Source organism: Mustela putorius, unplaced genomic scaffold (assembly GCF_011764305.1).
Source record: "Mustela putorius furo isolate JIRA1106 unplaced genomic scaffold, ASM1176430v1.1 tig00537350_pilon_pilon_pilon, whole genome shotgun sequence".
In the NCBI taxonomy this organism is placed as follows: domain Eukaryota; kingdom Metazoa; phylum Chordata; class Mammalia; order Carnivora; family Mustelidae; genus Mustela; species Mustela putorius.
The window spans coordinates 18,771,140-18,792,092 of NW_025422471.1; the positions used below are offsets into that span (position 1 = coordinate 18,771,140).

The 20,953-nt window shown below is 35.9% G+C and overlaps 1 protein-coding gene across 2 annotated transcripts in view; it reads left to right on the forward strand.

Moving 5' to 3' along the window:
• EDIL3 (EGF like repeats and discoidin domains 3) overlaps positions 1-19,483 on the forward strand; it is a 404,801-nt gene extending 385,318 nt beyond the window's left edge. For both annotated transcript variants that reach the window (XM_004759122.3, XM_004759121.3), the window contains one exon: positions 16,457-19,483. In XM_004759122.3, coding sequence (XP_004759179.1) covers positions 16,457-16,606 — 150 coding nt within the window. In that variant the 3' untranslated portion in view covers positions 16,607-19,483. The remainder of the gene's footprint in view (positions 1-16,456) is intronic.
• Positions 19,484-20,953: the final 1,470 nt, after the last annotated feature.

Sequence of the window (20,953 nt, forward strand, 5' to 3'; positions counted from 1 at the left end):
AGCCAAAGTAAAACAATAATAAATTTCAGGAAGGGTTCTTATATGGAAAAATTAGAAATGAAAATGGATTTTCTCATCCAATATATTAGTCATAATGTCATGGTGTTTAAATAAACCTGAATTCACACCATGGGGGCTTTCTTCTTTGGGGGAAAAAAAAAGAAGCTGGTAATATTCTGCCTCCCTCCCTGAAATTGTCCAGGTTTTTAAAAGCATAAATCAAAAATTTGCAGCTTCACCCTGGATTTTCTATAAAGGAAAATCCAAAACTTTGTTTCCAGTAAGATTTTATTGGGTCCTTAAAGATGCCACATACTCATCAAGAACGATCTTGCCACACCTTGTTGAACTCTAATTCAGTGGTTACCAAAATTGCCCGATCCTGACCCTCCTGGGGGAGCTTGTTAAAAAATACACATTTCTGGGCCCTGCCTCTGACTCTCAGAGAGATGAGCTGGGAATCTAAATGTTTACAGAGGCTCCAGCTAATTTGAATAAATGTTTACAGAAGCCCTAGCTAATTTGAATAATGAGCACGTGTGGGAAAGATGACTCTGGCACCAAATTTAAGTTTTTGAAACTGAGCATAGTTTTGTATTTTTCTAGTCAGAACGGAACATATTGTGTGATAATTCTTTAGGACTGACTGGCCTCTAATTTGTCAGTGGTACAAGTCAGTATGAATCTATGTCTCTGATGTAAGTTTAGATTTTCATATTTGCCAGTTGTCTCATGAATACCCACAAGGAAACACGTATTAGCTTTAAACAAATTTTAAATTTAAATAATAATTTTAAGCAGTTAGGAACACAGATTAGGTAGAAAAGCATCTAGAAGGATGTGACATTTATAGTCATTCATTTACATATTATTCTGGAGGCAGTTATTGTCTACTGTGCTGGATGTACTGGGGGAAACCTGATTATGACAGCGGGTCAAAGAAATCCCAGCCTAATAAGGAACTTGAGAATGGTAGAAAAACTTTGATTCAGTCAGCTCATTTTGAAGACTCAAAAGACAACCTACCAAGTGTATTATTCGATAAAATAGCTGTAGGAAATAAGTAGCACAAGCTTAGAGTTATCTAAGAAAAATAATAATAATATTAAATTAAGCTCATTTCATGAAAGTCTATGACTCTGCAATAGGGAAAAAAAAAAAAAAAAGAGTTCCTGGTTCTTCTCTACTTCCTTTCCTTTCTCAATGTCAATGTAGGGAGAGAAAAAAGGCGGCAACGTCACCAGTCCTTATTAGCAAAGCCTTCATAATCTGCATTGGAGGACATATTCAAATTAATCCATAATTACAGATGCTGCAGGATATCCTTTCGTTCCTGCTGAAGCTGGCACTGTGAGTAGCTGAAATTAAATTTGAATATTCAGAGCTTCGGAAGTCCAGCTCTTCTGTGAGGCAGAGGTCAGATGAGATGTCAGTTCAGTAATAAAAGCCATGCTGCTCTTCTGAAATTTGAGCCGGGTGTGAAATTTGGAACCTGTGGAATCTCCTGGGAGGTAAAATAAATGGAATCCCCAGTGGCATTCGGTGAGAAGGATTGTAGCAGGAGGAAGTGAAAGGGGATGAATGAGTCTTTCAAGATGGAGCAGCCACAGGTTTCTGAGCTGCAGAATCAAGGACAGTCTCCCAGTCTTACAAGGAGACCATTAGTCTCATCCACTCAAATAAGGCGAAAGGGAAAGAAAAGATGCTGCTTTTCTGAAAGTGGTTTCCAACAACTAATTGACTCTACACAAAGCATTCAGATTCAAAAACAGCAAATGAGTCGTGCCCCTACATGCCAGGGATTTTTATATGTAGTCACTGTAAGGTACTTACGTAGGTAATTGGGTAGTGACTTAATTGGAACTTAGTTAAGGAAATAATTCTACGGTTTCAGCGTTGTCTAAAAATAAGGTTGGTGTTATCTAAATAAACACCATCTGGTATCAACTGTTATTTAGAATTTTATCTGCTTTCTTCCTTGTCATAATTCAATATTATGGGACCCGGCTGGGATTTGTGTTGGTATAAAGAATACACAATCACCTGTATTCGCATAGATGTCGATGTTATTAGATTTTCAGACTCAGGACACCTCCTGAGACTGTTTCTGTTTTGGTGGAATGTAAAGTTCAGTGATGGGCTCACCATTTTTAATTTTAATTATATTAAAAAGCCCTCCCCAAGAGTTGATAGAGATAGTTAATGTCATGATTCCGCTTTTAATGCAAAACCAAAAAAATGCATAGAACTAAGAAATTAAAAGAAAAAAATGCAGTCTTTGGGGCTGATGTGCTCTAGACTGAATGAAAAGTGGTAACAGTCTGAAATAAAATATTTAGTAAAAACCTATAAATAAAACATTCAGTTATTGCCATAATCTATATATACCAACTAAAAAGTTCAAGGAATTCCTGTTATACCTTATGGAGCTTTTATAATTCATGCTTTTGACAAAAATAGAATGGAGCCCTTGTAAATTTTACTAAGGCCTCTGACCAAGATGGCTGTATCTCAAGAACTAACCTCGTATAGAAGAATTGATTTATCAAAGTGAAAGTCATTTGCAGACTTAGATGTGCTGGAATGGGAAAGAACAACCCCACTGAGCACGTTGAAATTCAGAAAGCAGCTTATTTCACCAGTGGGAAGTGCGGTAGCCATTGTTAAGGAGCACAGAGAACAACACGACGTGGACTCAGCAATCAGAATCAGTTGGGAGATGGAGTCTGGGGGTCAGAAACAAGGCAGAAGACTGGATGCAAGTCCAGATGCAAATAGACAAGGGCAGAGGTCAGCTACAGGGAGGACTGTATTTCCATTTCCATGTTTAACATGAACTCCAAGTGTCCTGCCTACCCAAAGTTGTTTGTTCCTGAATAGAGAGTAAATGGTTTACAATGAGGAAAGGAAGGGAGGACCAGGAAATGGGGCTTATGGGATGGAGGTGAACAGGAAGAGGGTTAGTAACTTAAATAATTACAATGATAGAATCCAGTAACTAGCTAAAGGCTGGAGAAAAAAGATAAACTGGAATGATAGACTTGCCACAGGAACACTCAGAAGCTCTTGATCTTAAGGAGCTCATTAAGAAGTCATTCAGTTTGTTTGGAGACAGCAAGAGAAAGCTGGTTGTCTTTCTTCAAGCATCAATTTTGAAGTAGCAAAAAAAAGAAATTCTTTATATGTTATTTCACATTCTATAATATTAAAGACACGCAGTGAAAATAGATGGTTCATTTTGACCATTGAAGCCATTACATTTCTTAGAGGGCATTTGGATTTTTAATCTGCTTCATTTAAAAGGAAAAACAAAAGCAGAGTGCTGGTCCAAGGACATATACTGTGAGCTAGTATGGAAAAACAAGCAAAGCATTAGACACAAAATTCATAAAACTCACCAGTTTAGGGTGGGTTGGGAGCAAAGGGGAAGAAAAACATCCCTGCTGCTATGACTCCTATTTAGTGACAGATAATATCCCAGTGCAGATCCTATGAAACATCATTCTAGGTAAGACAGAAGTGTAAGGTGTTAAATAACAAAAAATCAACCAAGGGAATGTGAAGATCTAATTGGCTTTATTAAATGACTGATGGATAGGCGGCACCCCTTCTAGCAAGTGGAGGGGGCTCAGAGAGTTGTATAAAATGGAAGGCTTTTATAGAGGGAGGGTGGGGCAAGAACATGAGTAGCATGAGAGGATTGAGGCAGGCAAGGCTGCTTCCCCTTAGGAGTCAAAGCAAAGGGTCTGTTTTATCATGCAAGATTACTTCACCTTCCTCCGGAAGTGGGGAGTCTTGGAGAGAGCCCAGTGGTAGACACATTAGCACCCATCAGAAAATTCCTGACTGACCAGTGAATACTGCATTTCTGGGGGAGGTTGAAACTGTACTAGATTAACTAAGAATCCCCAGTGTAGACATGACCTAACTGATGCCATTTGGGGTCTTTGGGTTTATTTTTAACAAGGGAGACAAAGTGAACAATGCAGGGAGATGCAGTGAGAGACAAACATATATATATTTTTTTCTTTGTGTTAATTATTTTCCATCCTAAAAACTCAAGAACTTCTTTGTTTCCAGAAAATTGGATAAGCTACCTTAAAATTTGAAACCATATAGTTTTTCCAGTTAACAGATGTTTCTGCATGAATGAAAGTGTGAAAAACATAAGAAATATGTTATAGAACATGCTATTAAAGTAAAATGTCCATTAAAAATATTTTTTATTATTACATATCATTATTACATTTATGGCCTTATTTTTCCTAATGCTCAAAGGCCAAAAAACTTTAACGTCTTAATTTTTGAATCTTAATCCAACATCACTCAGCAGAAATTAATAAAAATATCCCCAGTGAAAATTATGAACCTCTCATGTTTATGTTTATGTTTGACTTACATATTATTAGACAAAATTGTATAATGACAGTATTCCTCAAAGGAAAGGAATTACTCATTCTCTTATTTAGGTCATGCTTGTATTTTGACTGTGAGGGACCATCAAGTATTTAGCCCACCTTTGACCCTAGGCATCAATTAGAAAGGTTAACACACTAAAAATACTGATTAGTGACAGTTCCCCAATAGAATGGTCAAGGCTAAAAAAGTTTAATAAATTGTTTAAAATTCAGGTGTGTTATCACTCATTAAAAGGTAGTGATGAAACTGATTGAAACAGGAGAGCTTAGCTGAGAAGAATTTTGAATATTTTTATTGAAAGAAATAGAGTCCGATTTAATGTGAATCAAATAGTTATCATTCCCATTATGAAAACTGATGTAGGAAAGACGTTAGGGTTCAAAGCCAATGGCCAAGAAAGAATTCTTGAGATACCTTTGGTGCAAAAATGTGATTTTATTGAAGCCTGGAGACAGGACCCAAGGGCTGAAAGAGGTCATGAGGGGTTATGAGGAGTGGCGCATTATATACTTTTAAGTTGACCTCAGCATAGCATAGGTCTCAAAGAAATTTGGAAGCAAGGTTTCCAGGATCTTGAGGGTGCTAGCATTGTTGGGAAAGGGTCATTTATTACCATCTAATTAAACCCGAGTCATAAGACTCTTCGATATATATGGGTGGGTCATACGTGTGACAGATGATTGCCAACATGTATCTTGGATGGTTTAGAGATAAAGGAAATTTATAAAGTAATTTGTATATATTAATGTAGGCTTACAGGATGGGGAACAGAGGGGGCAGTTTGGGTTAGGATTGCCTTTCGCCCTTACCAAAGTGTCAACATCAAGGCAGTTGAGTCCCTAGAGGAATGTCACTCTGCCTGTTTCAGGGCCTTGTCAGTGGGCTGTGGGTAGTAAGGAAATCTAATAATTCCTCTTCTGCCTCTATTTCCCACATCAAAAATGAGCACGTCATTATTCTGATTGCTGAAACTACACGTTTACCATTGGAGAGAACACAGCAAAAAGTATGAACCCATTTCATGTCTAGATAATTACCAGACAACTAATATTTTGACTGCTTAATGTAATATATTTTGAAAGTGAAAAAATCCTCAAGGACATCAGTTCTACATGGCACACAAGCTTTTCCACCATCATACCATTAGCTGTAATCTGTGGAGCGATTTAAAGTCTCTAACTTACAAAATGAATTAGTATTCTAGTCTTTTTCTGCTTTTTCACAGGTTAAATCTGAAAAAGGATAAAAGATACCTGTCGCAGTTCCACATTTATGAGAAACTATGAAAGGATTTCTGGATCTGCCACACCCTATAAAAATGACCCATTAGGAGAGTGATTCGCATATACTTCCTTTTGTTGGGTCTCAGAGAAAATGTATTTATATGTACGATGGGCTCTTGAGGCACACATCTGTACTAAGCCCCTTCAGGCCCTTTTTATAAAGGCAATGCATTTCTCATCATTTTAAAGCTTCTGGTGTAATTTGAGACACAAAGCTGGTTAAAAGATAATATTTTAAAAAAATAGCAGATGAACCCAGCGATTGTACCTGCATGAAAAGAGTATTTTTTCCAGTTTTTCTATAGAAAAACACCCAGAAGACCACACACAGGAATTAATTTCCTGCTTTCCAATAAAGCTAGAAATAAAATTAATGTTGTACAGATAAATGAGATGTTTAATAGTTAATAATAATTAAAGGAAGGTATTCTTCATAAGTGAGTGAAAAAGTGTTATTTTACATAGCAAAAATTTTCTTTTTTCTTTTTAGTACTTTACTAATATCTAGAAGTATTAGCAAAGGTGATTTTTTTTTTCCTCCTGATGTCAGATATAATTTAATGACCAGTGTACCCTCAACACATTGACAAAAAGACCCAGGCTTCCCCTGACCAAAGTAGAGTTTGCATCTGCTAAGCTCAGGACCAGGGCTCTCTACACTTTTCATTTATGGGTGCCAAATTTAGCAAACAAAAATGCAGCACACCTGTTAAATTTGAATTTCAGATAAGCAATGAATAATTTTTTAAGTATAAGTATATACTGAATCTGATATCTTGCAATTCTGTCTCCATTAAAAATCCCCTAGATCTTCCAGTCAGAACAGATGTTCTCCTGAGAAAACATCTAAGGGAGAGAGGATAGAGTGAGAATGCCTTTCTTTCACACTTCGGGAAATACACACAGACATATGCACACATACTCTCACAACCTGCTTCATGTCTGCAATTCTATTTTGCCACCTCATCATCTGTCTCCAAAATTATCTTCTCCAGCTCCCTGACACTGTTCCTTCCTCAGCACCAGTCTGGCTTAGAAGACACATGGCTGAATGCTTAAATCACTACTGTGCTCCTACTTACAGCTCTGTACTAAGTCATGTCTGACCAAAATAGGATGAGACGTGGAGTGAGGGAAAGGTTCCTAACGTGGGGTGGGAATTGTCAGACACTTATTTTTCTACTGCCACATCATTGAAATATCTTCTCTGAAGGGGTCAAGACAAACTACGTATTGTTGGGATATAACACAAAATACCCAGTGTGATTTAGGAGATTTTGAGATAAACACTGGGCTTCATTAGAGAAGCAGACTGTTTTGTACTTTTCTGGAAAAGAGGAAAGGCATTTCTACACTTCTGATTTTAGTCTAAAAAAGAAAAAAATTAGATGGTCTTGCTGTCTGACTACTCTTCATAGTATCTCCTATAAATAGCTACTTTTGAAAAGCAGATGATTTTCCAGTTCTGTTTTTTTTTTTTTTCTGTAGGAATATTTCTTATGGCAGTCAAAATCTGAGTGCTAGAAAGCAGATAGTTTAAATCTATAGCCACAGTTTAGAATGACATATTTTATGTTTCATAAATCTCCATAGGCAATCATCCTATGTGATATATTTGCTGGGATATTCTTGTTTCCTAAGGAGATTTTCATCATAAAAGAAGTTAAATATGGTGGTGTGTCCCATCTACTGAATGACTTTTAGACTGAGCATTCCAAATGCCAGTGGATATGGGAGAAAAAAGGCAATAGTCAACAGAGTTAACAGGTTTTGCTTTGATTTTTCTTGGTGTCTTTTTCCAGGGTCAGGGTCTTTTTAACAGAAGTTGTATGAATTTTTCAGGAAGGCTCTTCTGGCTCTTCGTAAGAATGGCCAGGACCCCCAGCTTCTTGGAGTTAAGGCTATGCAAGAAAAACACTGAAGGAATGGAGGTGGCTACCCTGTCCCCAGTCCCTTCCCCTTCTCATCTGGTTAGGTTGGATCTCAGCAGTTCCTTAGCTCAACAAGTCACTCTCACAGTGGTCTAGGGAATCTCAGGTACAATCTTTGCCAGCTTGCTAGTAATAGAGAGGTTGATATTACTGTGGAGAGTTAGATCTCTTCATCTCAGATGTCTACAGGCGAGCTGAACTCTTCTATTAGAGACCAGAAGTAAAAGGTTCTCCAAAATACTCCCAAAGATGTGCCACTTCCTTCCTTTTCCAAAAACTCCCAACCCCCAGAGTACCTAAGGAGGAATGAATTTTAGAAAGATATCACAGCCCTCTTTTCCAGTCAATAATTAAATATCAGCCAACCAGCTATCACGTCAACTACAGGAAATGAAAGAGAGTCTGTAACAGTTTGAAAAGTAATAAATGACCCTTTATTGTCAGAGTAGAAGACAAAAGACAACATATTTGCTTTTTTTTTTGGCCAGTTATTAGTCTCCCACTGGTGCATTTTGGGGGAAAAACCACAACAACAACAATAGAGTCCAGGTACCACTGCAAGAGCTCTAAGTGAATGTCAAATTTGTGGTTGAGTAAAAATTTGGGGGGATATAATCAGAGATTTATATACACTAGGAACGTGTAGCAAAGCCAGAGCAATTCAGTGAAATGTAGCATTCCCTGAAGCCAGAGACCTACTTTTTTACATAATTACAAAAGAGAGCAAACTTCAGAGCCACAAGAAATCTCCTGAGGGCAGCAGTGGGAGTGGAATTCATTTTCTTGGAGAATCCATATAGTAATTTTAATGGTTTAAAATGATTCATGAACTAGTGGAAGAAAGACATGGAACTTGTCCCCATGTTTTTCTTTTTACGTCCTCCATCAAACAAAAATGTTCTATAATTGGACTTTTGAAGTTAAGTCTTTGGATAGGCAGTTTGAAAGTCTCACATCATTTCATCGAGGGAGCTGGGGAAGCAAAGAAATCTCTAAAGGAACCAGGGTCCGGATTTTTTAAAGGGCTTGAGGAACAAAATAACATTTTGAAAGGGACACAGATAAAAATTGGTGTCCAATATGAAATATGGTGCAGAATGATTTATATATGTCACCATGTTCTATAGCTTTCCGAAAACCTGCCAGTTTCCCAGGGGATTTCAAAATAATCTCTAGTAGATGACCAAAGTAGTATTCCCCAAGGATTGTATAAGCTTTTTCAGAAATGATATTAAAAAAATACAGAAGAATAAAGATGTTGTTACTGAAATATAAAAAAGAACAAGTAACACTAATTGTTTGATATATTTGTTAAGTTTATGTTCATGAGAATAAATACCACCCAGAAAATAAAACCAAAAAGAGCAAGTAAAATAGAGAGAGTAGGACCTAAGAATAAAAGATTTAGAAAGTGTACCCAAGAGCCACAATCAATAAATTTCAATAGATTGTCATGTTAGGATTTATTCAAAGAATCAGAAAAGAATAAGTTCACAATTAATTTTGAAGCCTGAATATCTCTGACAGGCCTGGCACATACTGTTGAGGAAGTCTGGGGCACAACTCTTTCAGACAATGGAGGTCCCTCCTCAGACTAATCAATGTTAACAAATATCAAAAAGTCCTTTGTGATATACCTCTAACCCCTCAACATCAGTTACTTATGCAAAGATTGGAAGTTCCCAAATCCACTCTCACTTCTGACATCAGCTGCAAGTTCAAAGGTCCCCAAGACCACTTCATGTTCCATAATTCACTAGAAGGACTCACAGAACTCATTTAAAACTATTATACCTACAGCTACATTTTGTTTTTAAATCTTTAATTAACATATAATGTATTATTTGTTTCACAGGTACAGATCTGTGAGTCATCGGTCTTACACAATTTACGGCACTGAACAGTTACAGTTTATAATAGTGAAAGAGGATTCAAATAAAAATCAGCGAAGAGAGGAGGCATGTAGGGTAGAATCCAGAAGAGTTTCAAGCATGAGCTTTCAGTTGTTCTTTCTGGGAGTCTTCATCAGTGCTAACCTCTCTCAGCAATGATGAGTGACATACAATATGCACTAGGTATCACCTCAGCCTTGATGTTCAAAGCTTTCGTTGAAGCTCAGTCATGTAGACATGGTTTACTGCCTGAAAGGCTAACTTGAGCCTCCAGCCCCTTCAGTGGTCAAGCTGGTTCAAAGCCCCCACCATAAATCACATCATTAGCATAGACTCTGGTGTGGCCCAGGTCTCCCATGTAAGTGAAGACAGTCATCTCTCAGGACTTTCCAAAGTCTTAGAGATTATCTTCCAGGAACTGAAAGCAAAGATCAGACCTCCTTTTGGGCAAGGTGAAGATTTTACTGCACACTCATATTACACGAACTTGTATGATCTGTACTGTCCTCACTGGAATGGCACATGTCTGCATCACTATGACAGTTCTAGATGGGACACACCTTGAACTTTGCAGGTACATTCACCTGCTGATAAATTGTTTCAGTTGACTATGGCCTTTCTTCATCTGCGCCCTTGGAGGGTAGTAGTTCTATTCAAGGATGCTTGGGGGTTCTCTTCAAGAAGCAGATCCCTGTTCCTCTCCACAGATGAGGATTTTTGCCGTATCGTTGTTGGGACGTTGTATAGTGAGGGCTTATCCCCCACCTGCTGCAGACTAGTGATCAATGAGAACCTGTTAATACAATCTCCTATCTCTAACAAAATCCTTTCTTTATGTGTGTGTGCCTTTCTTAGAATGTGATTCTCAATATGCATTATTTTCCAAGGAACATTTCCTAGATTATTGGAATTTACCTAGAAACTGATTTCTTGTTTCCTTATTACATCTGAAAGAATGTACTTATATTTAGACTAATTTTGTTACAGAGTTTCATTGGTTTAGTGGAATTGATTGGAGAGAAAACCATCAAGAATGATATACCAGCCATTCAATCATGAAATGGTTTCAAGGATGCTGATAAATTTTCCTAGAAAATTGAATTCACTGAATAATAGCTAGAGTCTATGGAAGCTAAAATAATCAAACTTTGGTTTTAGATTTTTTATATCCAATCACTAACAGAAGTTTCATACATTAAAACTTCCAATAAGATTTATTTTTAATGTGATGTACATTCATACCACCAACAATTTTCTATACATTTTAACACAATAATTTTTGTTTTACTTTTTAATGAAAAGTTTTGGTATTTTTGGAATGCTTTAATATAGAGCAAAGTAGAACATAAATTGTAAATTAGCCTAAAAGTCATAGAATGAGAAACAATTGAAGTTTCTCTTACAAACACTATTCAAATAGATAAATACTCTGTTTGTCTATTAGGCTTTTAGCCATTAAAGCATTGGTTCAAGTTGTAACTCTGAAATTTTTGACAGAAATTCAAGTAATGTTAATAATAAGTATATAAAAATGATTTTATGATGCTGAACCATAAACTAATAAGTGTAAGTCCTTTATGTCATCCACAAAAGTCAGATTTTATACTCACATAATATATAAATGGTTACTTTATGAAATGGATACTTAAATCCTATGTCCACCAAATTTCCACTATTTTTATATGGATCATAATCTTAACTGTGAATTGCTATCTTTAAAATATCATGATTCAATAAAATGAAATGAAATTAGAATAAATATAAATGTCTACATCCACTATAAATCTCTTTTACAAGTGAAATATTGGGAAAATCCTGACTTAAGAGAATTTCTATGATAAAGTTCAAAGTTTGTTTTGACAATTAGTCATCAATCATGGCCAAAAATGTAATATAATAGTTTTAAATTTTAGACTGCATTGATAGAAGTATTGTATCCATAACAAAGGCACACTCTATACTTTAGGCCACTCAGGTCATTACCACATATTATGTCCAAATAAATACTACCCTTTCAAGTCAAATTTAAAAAACAGAGGGTATCCAATGGAATGCAATCAAAATAAGTTTAAAAATCATCTCACATGAGTTTTTTTAAGCAACCACAAATGTTTAGCCTAAAGCACCACGAATTTTGAGTTTTTGAGGAATTTATGTTAATTATTGTTAAGGAGGTCTAAAGCTGTTTTTCTTTTGACAGGTATCATCTATGCTTATTGAGAATAAAGCACTAGGATCAATAGATGGAACTTAGAAAGAGGCATGTGTCAGCCTAGTGAAAGGACAGACTTCCAAAGTATCTGAATACATAACTACCTACCCTATTATATTGAGGATTGCATTGTCATTGCTGGAAGTTCCATGTCAGAAATGTTAGAGGAAAGTTGGTGCTCACAGATCTATGCCTTATTTTCCAAGTCTCCGATTCTTCCATTCTATGGGTGGAATTACATGAAAACAGTGTTTCTCGTGGATCAGAGTTGGAAAAGACTATTTTTTTCCAACTCCTTCATAAGTACTTTGGATGAAAGAATAAATAAGTGAAATTATATATGCTGGATAATTTTTTTTTTTCTCTTTTCCACTCCTCTCCCCTCCAACTCCCACACAAATGCTGCTCTTGGGTAATGGATTTTTATCTTTGTCTTTAATCCTTTAAAGATAAAGAAATTTATCTTTGTCTTTAATCCTTTAAAAACCCTTTCAGTGTGTGAACATAGGCAAGGAAGCCAGTGGTGTGTTTGACACCATGGCCAAGGCAAATGCAAACAATAGCTTACTCGACTCTTGTATTTTCACAATATCTGGAATCCCATTTATAGTTCTAGTCTCCACATATCAAAAGAGAAATAATGAAATCTAGAATGGGGAGACCCAAAAAGGCCATAGGGATGAGCTGATAGTTCCCTGAGGCCTTGCTAAAATACTGATTCATTAGCCTTAAAGAGCTTATGTAGGCTCTCTAAAAATCCTTAAAATTGCTATTTGGGTGACAAAATTCCAAAAGATTAGAACAATGGGAGTCTCTTTAAAACCTTTTTTCAGAAAGATTTATTTATTTTAAAGAGAGAGAGGGAGAGAGGGAGAGAAACCCAAACGGGGGCAGGGGCAGGGAGAGAAGGAGATGAAAAGAGAGAGAGAATCTCAAGCAGACTCCCTGTTGAGTTCAGAGCCCAGTGGGGTGGCTTGATCCCATGACCCTGAGATCATGACCTGAGCAGAAACCAGGGGTCTGATGCTTAACCGACTGAGTCCACCCAGATGCCCCTCTCTTTGAATTTTCTAATGCATTATTTAGGAAAAATAAAAAGAAGTATATCTTCACAGACCAGATGACATTCTAAATAAATAGTATGTGCAAGAAATTCCCCCAAGAATTCCTCAACATTTGTGAAAGGCAGTTAGAGGTCACAGCTGCTAAGAGACGCTAATTACGCCCCAGCTGTCTGATGGTGTCATGAAGGAGAACCCTCCCCTCTTGGCAGTCTCCCATTGATGATGTCTACTCTGGCCTGAATAGACCATTGTCCCTAATGAAGAATGACAAGTCTTATCTTACAAAAAAAAAAAAATTAAAATGTTGCTGGAAGCAACATTTAATTGTTTTATCTGACAGTCTCTTTGTGTTGAGATTTGAATCCTCATTAGAATCTGATTTGAATTTTAACAAGTATCACAGGAGAGTTGACATTGAAAAGCCAGATCCAAGATCTCAGCCACATGAAGGCAGTGGCAGTTCTCTCTATTATCCTCTAGGTTGTAATTTGGAAGCCTCTCCAAAGTACCTTTAGTGCCTTTTTCTTGAGGGCCTGTATGTTGGGAAAAGCCCGATAGATCCCTAAGCATTTTCGTGTCTAAGTACATCAGCAAACTTGTCATCGGCTAATGAGCTAAGCCTCCTCCTGAAACTGAAGCATATGCATACTCTTTTCTAAAAACTTCTCAAACTGTGTTTCTCATATCCAATTTTTCCCTTCTAAATGGAGATATGTTTCCCATTGATCTTTTCAGACTTTGGTATCAATTGAATTGCTTATATCTCTGAAGTGTGTACATAAAAGCCCATGTCTAGAATTTTTACCCATTTTTAAAAGTGAACTAAAAATACTGAGTTTGCATTCCTTTGCTGGATAACACACAGAACTAGCATTCTTAAGCATGATCTTCCTAGTGCTGGAGACAAGAGAACAGTACATGGGCCACCTGTTTGCACAGCAAGTACAAGATGCCATTCTCGAATTTGCAAGGATGTACTTTGTGTTCTCTGCTGCATTATTACTGAGAGACTTCCAAAAATAAAAGTGTTGTCTTCACTACCTTTAGGCCATGGTTTGGGTGATTCCAATGTGGATTGTGGCTGTTTTTCTGTGAAAGTTTGTTTTTTAAATTATACTAGTTTATGAAACTTCATTGAATCTTTTCAGTGAGCATTCAAATAGCTATGACTTTCACCCCTTAAATCAGAAATGTCACAGTTGAATGCAGTTTCAGAGCTGACGTAGTTTCTCCACATTGTATTCTCCATTATAAAGGCTAAGTATAATATTTCAACTATTTCTTTCTGGGTTGATAGTTTCTTATTGAAACTTGTGCTGAAGACCAGTGACTTCAAAGAAAATTATTTCTTACTGTGTATCCTTCCCAAGAAATGGTATGACCCTGTATTTCGGACTGTTATAGATCTTGTGATGAAAGTTAATGAATTTAAGTTCTATTATTCCAAAGAAACACATTAACTTCTCTAGCAAGGCTCTGAAATTGGATTTGAGATTCTATATTTAACTGTAACAACACAGTCTCAGCGAAGCATTTGAATCCAACATCGTATGTCAGGGAGAATGTCAGGAAACCATAGAAGGTACTCTGAGGATTTTTGGTGAGTGTCTGTGTGGTATATTCTATACATGTGAACTTCTACTAACAGAGACACTGTTATTTAGTAACACACTTAAATCCAGAATTAGTTCTTGGTTGGTCAATGCAAAGCCAGAGCATTGCTGAGGATAAAATTTCTATTAAATGAAAGTGGATTCAGCTATGCCAGGATGATGAATTCTAGACTTGGCACAGTTCGGTATTCTCTTCTTCAGCAAATATTTATTCAAAAATTGCCTTTGAGATATATTTTGTGTCAGGCTGAAAAATTGTCCCCCACCAGGTAGGGATAGCACTTCGCATTGGCCCTCAATGACACATAATCTTTCCGTGGAACCAGCAGAAAGATTACCCCATCTTGTCTGTTGCTTCTATTAATCAGTGCCATTGTCTAATGCCTTTGAGAGGACTTCTTTATTTTTCCCTACCCAGGAAACCTTTTGTGATCATGTGAGACTGAGCCAACTTATTCTAGAAGGCCATTTTTTAAACATTCCCTTTAATTTTAGAATGTTCAAAGACACGGGTTAAATATTCTATCATGTAGTGATGGAGTTTCTTCCCCGCCCCCCTTTGGGGAATTTTTGTTTCGGGTCTCCCTTTAGCTATATAGTCATGTTTTGATCTCAAGCAAGAAAGAAATTATCTTCCAATTAGAAGATGCCTCGTCAAGTTAAAAGGGGAAAGTTTAAAGAGATTCTTCATTATCCTATTTGAGCTAAAATGAAAATGTGAATATAAAAAAGTTAGAAATTTCTTAAATAATAAGTGTGCAGACTCTATAAATGAAAAATGAGAAATCTTCAAGTAAGACTAAATATTATGAATGCATGAATTTCTCCCAAAGTAATGTCTAATTTAATGTCGTTCCTATTTTGTGTTCTGATTTTGTTTTTTCTGAAGCAAGCACTTTACAAAATGATTATAAAGGTCTCTTTGGAGAGAAAAATGGTCATAAATTCTCTTTAATAGAAAAAAAAAAAAAAGCTTTGAAACAAAAGATTGGTGGAGAAGAATCCAGTGCCAACATGTCAGGATGGTCTAAGTCACAATGATCGCAACAATATTGCAGGGATCCAGGAATGAGTAGACACAGAATCCAAAAACAACAGAAACGTTCAAAATAGCATTGATTGCATTCTTTCTCTTGGGGATGGGTTAATTTTGTTGTCTGTGAGAAGCAAGCAAAGGACATTGTGATAGGGAGTGTTGTGCTCGCCAAATATCCATGTGCTCCTCCCCATTCCCAGCCTCCTTTGCAGCTGGGCCAGGCTGATATAATTAGTTAAGGTCAATGATATGTATCCAGAAATGATGTAAGCTGCTGCTATACTGTGTTCTTTAAAACATCCTGCCCAGTCTAATAACTCTCTCTCACCTTGCCCTTTGTCAATGTGGATGCCACAAGTTTCAGATGATGGCTTCAATTTGCAAGCAGCCTGGATCTCTAAATCACTCCTTAGAAGAGAGCACCTTCCGCAAACTGCTTAACCTATACCAGCCCGTGACAGAAGCAAGAAATAAATATCTGTTGCATTAAAAGAAACCTGATAGGCAGATGAAGATGATAGATCTATGCCTCAGATGCCCAATTTTATCTTATTTAACTCTTTAAATTAAGCATTACTTGATAATTTATATTTTTAAGATTTTATTATTTATTTATTTATTTATTTATTTATTTATTTATTTATTTATTTATTTGAGAGAGAGAGCAAGAGAGCATGAACGGATGAGGGTGTGGCGGTAGGTAAGGACAGAGGGAGAAGCAAAGTCCCGCTGAGCGGGGAGCCCGAATCGGGCCTTGATCCCAGGACCCTGAGATCGTTACCTGAGCCAAAAGCAGACTCAACCCACTGAGCCACCCAGGCACTCCAACAATTTAATTTTAAAATGATCATTTAAAAAGAAGCTGCAATAATTTGCTTTGAAAAACATGATTAGTTATCAAAATCTCACGATTGAGAAGAAGGTTCCAAACAAAAAAAAAATGATAAAAATGATTCCCAGGAAAAAGAAGGCTGTATGATTGATATTCTTTGCTCTTTTCTATTAGGTTTTCCAGGGCAATTTTGACAATGATACCCACAGGAAAAACGTCATCGACCCTCCCATCTATGCACGGCACATCAGAATCCTCCCTTGGTCCTGGTACGGGAGGATCACGCTTCGCTCAGAGCTGCTGGGTTGTACAGAGGAAGAGTGAGGAGCGTCCATGCCCCACAGTCCTTCTCTCTGTCTCCCTGAAAGTATCTCCATGGAATGAACTGGGCAAACTCTGTAGGAAACTGAATGGGATTTTTCATGAAAAAGTGCTCAAATTATGGTAGGCCACTGTCTTTTTAAGGAGGTCTAAGTCTGCCTTTTCATTGGTTTAATTTGATTTTTATTGTTTAAATTGCTTAAGCCACATCACATTAACTTGTGAATTATGTTCATCATTGTTTTCTGAATTATTCACAATGGTTGGAATATATTAAGGGAAGAAGTAGCACTCTTTTGATAGCAAGGATTAAAAAAACTCATAGTTATCAAATTAAAGAGTTGATAGAGCTTTTATAATCAATACTCAGCTAATTCTTATAAAAGGAACACTGCAATGTTAGCAATAAGGTTTTTTTTCTTCTCTAATAACTCTACATGATCCTAATTATTTCCCCTGTGCCTACCAATCACTGTCAGTGTTTATAACAGCATTTTGAAGAATCTGTTACATGCAGTACTAATTGATATTATAATTCTCATTTTACTTTCATTATTTCTAATCAAATATATCATGTAATCTTTTTTCGTTTCATTCTATTCTATATTCTTTATATTGTATATCAACTGAATAAGTCCATATTTTTTTCTAAATGAGTTTTTCCTGTTATTTGCCTAAAAGTTTCATGTTTATGTGTGTGTGTGTATGTATACATATATAGGTATACATATATATGGAACATGATTGCCTGTCAGTAGATTGATCATATTTAATATCAGTAGATTGAATCTGAAATTCTATTTTTGAAGGAAGCTATAACTATGTAATTTCCAAATACTTCCTTGATGAAAAACCCAATACTACCATTTTGCAAGATAAACAACAACAAAATAGTATTATGTCCCTTTGAACCAGAATTTTAAACTTTATTTTGATGGTATTTACATAGCCTTATCTTTACTTTAAAATAGCAGAATAATGAATTCTGTGTTTGTCCACTTAAAATCTTTTTAGCAAACAAATATTAACACAGTGCTGCAGAGTCTGGCCAAGCGTACTCATCATCTCTTTGTTCATCTCTGCATTTCCTGTGAAACTAGAATTTGACTGAGACTTGAATGAAACTGGTGGCAATTTCCTAGGAAAGCACATTGTGTAGTTATTTGAGAAAAGTATTTACTAATGACAATGTAGTACATCATTTTAAGATGGAAATTGATTTCTGTTTATTTTGCTTCGGAGGTCCTGAAAAAATAAGCAATTGTCATAACAATTTGTTATTGATAATGGAGGTTTCATTGACATGTCTCTCAAATTAAAGCTCACACTGCCTCCATAATAGTCCTCAGCATCTAATTTATAAGCTTTACAAGTATTTGTTTTATAAGGCTTAGACACAGAATTATTGGAGTTTTAAATTAAGGGTCCTGGAAAAGAAAGTATGGTATGTGTACAAAATGTTAAGGTCCTGTGCTAGACTGAGAAGTTTTTTTTCCCCCCTATTATTTGTGCTGCATAACAAAAGCCACTAGACTGTTATTGTCTTGTCTGTCCATGTGTTAACCGCATTTCTTAAAGATGTATATATGGAGTGGGTCTTCAAGCATAGTGAAGAATTTAAAGGGAAAGTCAATCATAATGGTGTTTTTAATAAGAGCAGAATTAAGACTGGCTGGCCACACATTTGTCCTATGTCCACAGGCTTTCTACTTCAGGTTCTTATGAAATTGTTGATCTGAAGCATCTGAAATAATGATCATTTTTCGGCATCTTTCACAACTTTGTTAGGTCCTCAATGGACCTAACATTTGGAGACAACTTTTCAGACAACTTTAAAATTAGGAATTAAATCTTTTTAATTTCCTCAATGTTTAAGTCATATTACAAATAATTACTTAGATCCAAAAATAGACACACTTACTGTCTAGCCAATGCCTTTTATTTTTTTAAACATCTACTGTCCCACCAAATTTCTAGCCATTTTCCTTTATAGACTATGCACGATTCTTCATTCTAAACAGAGTATGTTTTAGAAATTATGCTTTGTAATGGTTTACTTTCTCAAAATTATTCCTGGCTTCTTGTGATGTTCTGAATTTTATTTTATTGATAGTTTTTTAAACAAATATTTTCAAAGGGAGTTTGTTAAACTTAAACTCCTTATTTTTTAGAAATGCACTGAAATGGCTTTCTCTTGCTTGTGCATTTTCTCTCTGCTCTCTATGCACTTCACCAATGCGGCACGACCAACAGGATATGTTTGTCCCATGATGCCTCAAATTCATGACAACAGAGGGATTCCCACATGTGTTGATGTTAACAATTCCTATGAAGTAGTATGTAGCTTTTGTGTCATTTGTTTCAATGACACCAAAGGGAAACAAATTTATTCTACTTAAATTCACACTGAAACAAGTTAAATCTTAGAAGAAGAATACACAGAAAAGTCACCTAGTCTTCACTATATGGAGTAGTGATGATATACTAATTTTGTAATCTATGAAATTAACAAACATCTCTGTTTTATCTATGTCCTGTTGAAAGCACTTATCATAGTCACTAATTCTAATTTCAGGGTTGACTTTCTCTTTCTGAATGGCTTCAAAGGATTGGTGTGAACTTTGAAGACTTAGGGTACTAATGATTGTATCTTTGCTAGTCAACAAATTATGAAACATAATACTCCCTACTGGCGTCTGATGTGTCAGTAAGTACAGAAGTTACTAAGACACAAATAACCTTTGCAAACTTTCAAGCTGTGTAATATTCCAATGTTGGTTTTTTTCTTTGTATATATACTTAAATCATGTAGGATGTTGTAAAATTAGTATGACCTTGTCTAGTCTTCAAACTTCAAATAAAACTTTTGAAAATCTGGGATACCTTTGAAGCGGTTGTAATTAAACACATTTGTCAGGATATACAAATTGTCTGAATGGCCACTACTCTTAACTACATCTTGATGTAATGTTTCTTTGTACAAGACAATTAAGCAAATACATAAAAAAAGAGAAATTACAATAGCCCCCCAAAACCCATTGCTATCAGCTAACCTTGATTTTCCAGAATTATTAAAATGTGTGTTTTATGCATTTCTCCCACTCCTTTCAGCTGTGCAAAATTTATTGGATTGCAGGTAACCCAAAGTCATTTTTTGCCTCATACATATTTAAAATTTTGTGTTCCAGGATTGATCTGGCCATTGTTAACCACATGCCATTGCTATCACTTCTAGTATTTTTTAGATACGTGATTCTCAGGAGCATAATGAAGAGATCCAGTCAATAGTGAGCAATAACACAAACATTAACAATGTATTTTACCCATGTAATGTCAGCTATTGCTTAAAGACAGAACACTTGGCTTCTTTATAAGCCCTGTTTCTGCCTCTCTGGAAGTCATGGGTAAAATATTATGTCTGTGTTCTTCCCACTTCCTAGATATTTTCTTAAGATTCAAAAATCTAGGAGAAGAAAAGTAAGCTGTTAGATGTTGATCCTTAGTTGAGTTTCAATGAATCTCTGAGAGTTCTTGGTATCAACTTATGTGTGTTGATGTAGTCAAGCATGTTCCACTTTAACTGCATTTGAATGTGAATGCTTCAGTGGGCCTCCATGGCTTGTCTTACTTTTTCACTTACACAAACATATACAAAGATGCTTTTATAAGTTAAATATGTATGTATACATATATATATATCATATTATATTTAATATATGTTTAAGAAGGCACTAAAGAATCAAGACAACATCTATACAGGGTAAAAATTTATTGCGATAAAATAATTACTCAACAGAAAAACTTTAAATTATGAAGCTTTTAAATTACTGATTCAAGATGTAGAGACAATAGAAACATTTAGAATTCCAAGGAGGAAAGTCTGACCATGTTGAAATTTGTTTTAAAAAAGTCTATTAAGAATAACACCATGGGTGGAAGATATTCTCTCTGTGGAACATGGAAGTTTAAAACATCTAGCATTTCAACTGTGAGTACATGATTTTAAGATGTTGGTAAAGAAACAGTTATTCTTACTGTCAGCGATGCGTTACTCTCTATCTTTCCTCCCTAGGCTAGTTTAAAACAGTAGTAACGATCGAATTAGTGTGTTATCTATTTGTACAAGATACTGCCTCTAACCTTCAAGATGCAAAACGACCCTTTTACCTGAGCAGGTAAAATGGAGGATTAAACCACTTCGCTAGCTGAGATATACCTGAGCTACTCTGAAACAGAATGCAATGTTAAATCTGTCTTTACAAAGAAAAAATACCTAGTGTGTGTAGCAATTTTTCTATTGATTTTGAAGGGGGAAATAGGATTCCTTGCAGTATCTGTAACTCATATTAG